The 5,197-nt window shown below is 23.7% G+C and overlaps 1 protein-coding gene across 1 annotated transcript in view; it reads left to right on the plus strand.

The window, feature by feature from the left end:
* Positions 1-259: 259 nt before the first annotated feature.
* Positions 260-5,197, plus strand: part of LOC117172868 — a 10,767-nt gene continuing 5,829 nt past the window's right edge. The window contains exon 1 of the mRNA XM_033361135.1: positions 260-465. Within this exon, the coding sequence (XP_033217026.1) occupies positions 433-465 (33 nt within the window). The 5' untranslated portion in view covers positions 260-432. The remainder of the gene's footprint in view (positions 466-5,197) is intronic.

Consider the following 5,197-nt stretch of genomic DNA (forward strand, 5'->3'; position numbering starts at 1 on the left):
CAAAAGATAAAAAAATCTTTTTTTAGAATAAATTAAAAAAATATATTAATTTTGTTATTGTTTTAATGTTCAAAAAATTTTTATTTAAAGAGCCTTAAATTCAAATACACTTTTTAAAATTTTATTTTATCTCAACACACTGTAAATCACTTTTTTCCGAAAAATATTAATTACATATTTTGGAAGCTTGCGAATGATGCACATGACGTCATCATTGATGCGCCATCTGGCTTTCGTTTTCGGAAGTTCTTTTCAAAAGACCGGTCAGCTGCAGTTAGCCAACGGCTCCAGGCTAAAATCAATGATTAGTGTGAAATAATAGATCAGTTTTTTCGCTTCTTTCGTGGCATGTTTTGAAAGAGGTGGTCAGAGGTCGGTATTCCTTTTGATTCAGTGAAAAAGTTGCAGCAAACGAGAAAAGTCGAGAGAAAAATGGAGTCTGCGATCGTGAATTTGGAGCAAAGCGTGAGTATAAACAACAATTAGGAACCTCTCCTTGCTCCAAAACGTTTATAGACCTTTTTTCCTCCCTTTCTTTGCCGACTTTTTAAGATTTTCTACTGAATTTCTGTCTATTTTTTCAATATATTTATCGTCAAACAAGACGAGAATACTAAATTAAGGAAAATAGGACCAAAAACATGTAAAGTTAAATAGAAAATGATTGTTCAAACTTTTCCAGAAACTACATTTCAGTGTCCAAATTAATGAATTTTCAATTATGATTGTTTAAAATTAAAGACTTTTTGAAATCTTTTTTCGTTGAAATAATATGAACTATGATATTTTTCGTCGAGAATTGATCTATTTTGTTTTTAAAAAATTAATATTTTGGTAGAAAGTTCAACTGTTTGGTCGAAGTGAAACTTTTTTGTTCAAAATTTATATTTGCGATTTGAAAATGCAACTTTTTTGTAAAAAATTCCAGGGTGTCCAACAACCTTGAAAACCTGGAATTCTGCTTTCATTTTTTTTAACCTTGAAAACCTGAAAATCTCCACGAATGTTTTAAGAGAACCTTACATTTATTTTTTTTTTTATTTCAAAGGATTTTAACAAAATTCACAATTATTTCAAACGATTGAACAAAGATTTTAAAACTTTCACAAGATTTCAAAAAATTTTACACAGTTGAAAAATTATGTTAATGATTTTAAATGAATTGAAAATTTTTCACAAATATATAAAAGATTTGATAAAAATTTCATGCAGATTTCAAAAGAAGAAACATTGCAAGGAATTCAAAGATTTCACAACGATTTAAATGATTTTAAATTAACACTAAAGATTTGAGAAACAAATATAAAAGAAAGCTCTCAGAAATATTTCAAAGATTTTATTAAAATTTCACAAAGATTTCAGATTTAAAAATATTTTACAAAAATTTAAAAAGATTTCACAGAAAATATTTGCTTCTTGACCCAGAAAACGTGGGAATTTTTGTTCTTTTTTATTTAATATTCAACTTTTTCGTTTCAAAATTTCTTTATTTTTTGATAAAAGTCTAGTTTTTTGGTTTATAAAAATTCAACTATTTTGGTCGAAAATTATTAAGATTCTGGTTGAGGATTTTTTAAAATTCAACTTCATTTGATTAAAAATTCAAATATTGTTTGATTAAAATAATATAAAATTATGTTTTTCGTTTAAAATTTAATTATTTTAGTTGAAATTTTATTTACTTCGTTAAAAATTCATGTATTTTGTTTAAAAAAAGTTTACTATTTTGGTAGAAAGTTTAACTATTTGGTTTAAAAGTAAATTTTTTCGTTGAAAATTTATATTTTTGATTTGAAAGTGAAACTTTTTTGTAGAAAATTCGTCTTGGCTTGAAAATCTAGAAATTTGTTAGAATTTTTTCCTTGTTGGTTTAAAATTGGACTTTTTAGTTTCAAAATTTATATCTCTTGGTTAAAAAATCTTTTTTATTTTTGAAAATCCAACTATTTGGTTGAAAAATAACTTTTTTGTAGAAAGTTCGTCTTTACAAAATCCATAAATTTATTGGAAATTTTTTTCCTTCATGGTTCAAAATTCGACTTTTTCGTTTCAAAATTTACACCCTTTGGTAAAAAATCTAATCTTTTGTTTTTGAACATTCAAATATTTTGGTGGAAAATTAATCGTATTTGATTAAAGTTTCAGATATTTTGTTGAAAATTCCTTTATTTTTTGTTGATGAAAATTTAATATTTTGGTAGAAAATTAATCTTATGTTTAAGGATTTTTTGGTTGAATTAAACTGTGTCTGAAATACTTGAAATTATTTACTAATTTGTTGAAATTTTAGGGTTTTGGTTGAAGATTCATAATTTTAATTGAAAATTCATTTTTTGTTGTTGAAAATTTAACTACTTTTTTTCAAAAAAATTTTTTTCACAAAATGAAAAGATTTTTGTAGAAAATTAAATTAGGGTTGAAAATTAATTTTTATTTTAAATTAACTTTGTTGAAATTTCGTCTTTTTGGTTTGAAAATTGTACAAAATGCAACTAATTGGTTTAAAATTAACTTTTTTTGAAAATTTATCTTTTCGACTTGAAAATCCAACTATGGTTCAAAAGCGTTCTTTTGGTTGGAAAATTAATTTCTTCCGTTAAAAAAAAGGACATATTTTTTGGTTAACAATACAATTATTCGATTAAAAAAAGTAAGCGAAAATCTTTCTCGATTGGAAATTCAACTCTTCTGTTGAAAATTGAAGAATTTTCAGTTATACATCTATAAAATTGAAGAATTTTCAATTGTAAATCTTCAAAATTGAACTTTTGCGAACAAAAAACGATGAAAATTGAAGATTTTTAAAAATTACAATTAAGAATGACGCAAATTCGAATTTTTACAATTAAAAATTATGTAATTTTGATGATCTAAATTAGAAATTTCTTAAATTTCGAATATTATGTATTGAAAACTTGACTTTTGATCTTCATAATCATCAGAATTTAATCATTTTTATTTATAAATATATAAAATAGAAGGGTTTTCAATTATTATTCCTAAAAATGAGAGAAGTTTCATATTTTAAATATTTAAAATAAAAGATTTTTTTAATTTGAAAATGTAAAATTAATAATAACGGAACTTTGAAGTTTTACAATTAAAAACTCTGTAATTTTGATGATTTACATCAGAGTTTTTTCAAATTGGGAATGTTTAAAATTGTTTTAGTTTTCAATAATAAATCTTCAAAATTTATTCTTGTTTTTTAGTATAAAATAATTTTTATAAATAGAAACTTATCTCTTTGGTTGAAATCGTTGAAAATTAGTTGTTTTTGAAATACTTTGTTAGCGATTTATTTTTTTTTTTCAAAAAAATAAAACTTCTCAAATTTTTAAGAAGTAAAACCTTTCTTCGATCGATGATAAATTTAATAGGAACAAGTTGTTCAACAAAATAAGAGGAAAATTCTTGAATCCATTTTTATTAATAAATATAAAAACTTTTCTATAAATTTAAAAACAGAAGTACTTAATGTCACTCAATGTTACCATAGTATAATAAATTGAATTTTTAAAAAATTCCTAATGCCTTTGGCGCGCTATTCTCATTGTAATTGATTGCGCCCTCTTATGGGAAGACATGTAACTATATTTTCTAGCATTACCTACGACCTATGTACTAGTCACAGTTGATCCATCGTTTTGACTACAGTAGTTCGCTCCAAGGTTTTTTTAAAAATATGTAAAAATTTAACTATTAGGAACCTCTTATTATTTTTGAGGTTTCCTAATTTCATGTCGACTTTAATGATTGTCTTTTCTAAGGTAATAAGAATTTTTTGTACTTAGATTTTTTATATGACATGTTGTTTTGTAACTTTTCAAAATAATTGTTATAATGTATTTTATTAGGTATAATTGCCTGATGATGACCAACAGATGTGGTCGAAACGTCGCACGCTTTTTGTATGTTTTTTTGACAATTAAAGAAATTTTTGACTCGGATTAATCCCTGTCTTTTATTTTTTTTAATTTGATCGTAAGACCGAAATAAGTTGAACAACTTGTTCCTATTATTTTTTTTTCAGTTGAAGATTTATCATTTTAATTGAAAATTCAGTTCTTTATTTAGAAATTTAACTACATATTTTGTTTAAAATTCCTTTTTCTTTTTTGAAAGTTAAACTTTTTAACTGAAAATTGAACTATTTCATTTTTGGTTGAAAATTTATCTTTTCTAGTTGAAGATTCATTTAATTGTTTAAAAAATTCGACTTTTTTAGTAGAAAATTAATCTTCTCGGGTGAAAATTGATCTCTGGTTGAAAGCGTCGAAAATTAGTTGTTGAGACTTATTTTTTTTAACAGAAAATTAAACTGTTTGATTGAAAATTAATCCTTTTTAATCGATGATTAACAATTTTGTTGAAAATCCGAGTTTGTTGGTTGAATTTAATTGTTTTTTATTCAAAATAAATATATTTTTTGGGTTAAAATGCCATATAATAATTTTTGCTTTGAGAATTCATCTTGTTAAAAATTCATCTAATTTGTTAAAATGCAATATTTTCACAAAAAGTGTTAAGAAATTAATGCGCATAAAATTGACATTACTGTAGTAAATTTTGGGACGACTGAAAAATTCCGTCCCAACACAGTAAAATTCCCGAATTAGAAAATTCCCGAATAATCAAATTCGCGAATAATAAAATTGCCGAAAAATAAAACTACCGATTTGGAAAATTCCCAAATAATAAAATACACGAATAATAAAATTACCGAAAAATGAAAATACCGAATTGGAAAATTAACGAAAAATAAAATTCGCCAATAATAAAATTGCCGAAAAATAAAAATACCGAATTGGAAAATTCCCGAATAATAAAATTTTAGAATTATAAAATTCCCGAATTGGAATATTCGCGAATAATAAAATTTACGAAAGTTTATAATATTACCAAATTGGAAAATTCCCGAATAATAAAATTCCCGACAGAAAATTGCCGATTTATAAAATATCCGAATTGGAAAATTCCCGAATTTTAACAATTAGAATTTTTTATAAATATATTTTATTGATTACAAATACAACAATAAGATATTAGTTTCAAAAATTATTTTTAACATTTAAAATTTCGGAGCTTATTTTTTGAATTAAAAATAGCAATAATTAAAAAAAAAGTATTTCTAGGTAACGCACGTTTTTTTAATGTTCACAGTATTTGAAAAAATACAAAAAGCGTTAGCAAAAAT

This window comes from Belonocnema kinseyi, chromosome 5 (assembly GCF_010883055.1).
Source record: "Belonocnema kinseyi isolate 2016_QV_RU_SX_M_011 chromosome 5, B_treatae_v1, whole genome shotgun sequence".
Lineage (NCBI taxonomy): Eukaryota > Metazoa > Arthropoda > Insecta > Hymenoptera > Cynipidae > Belonocnema > Belonocnema kinseyi.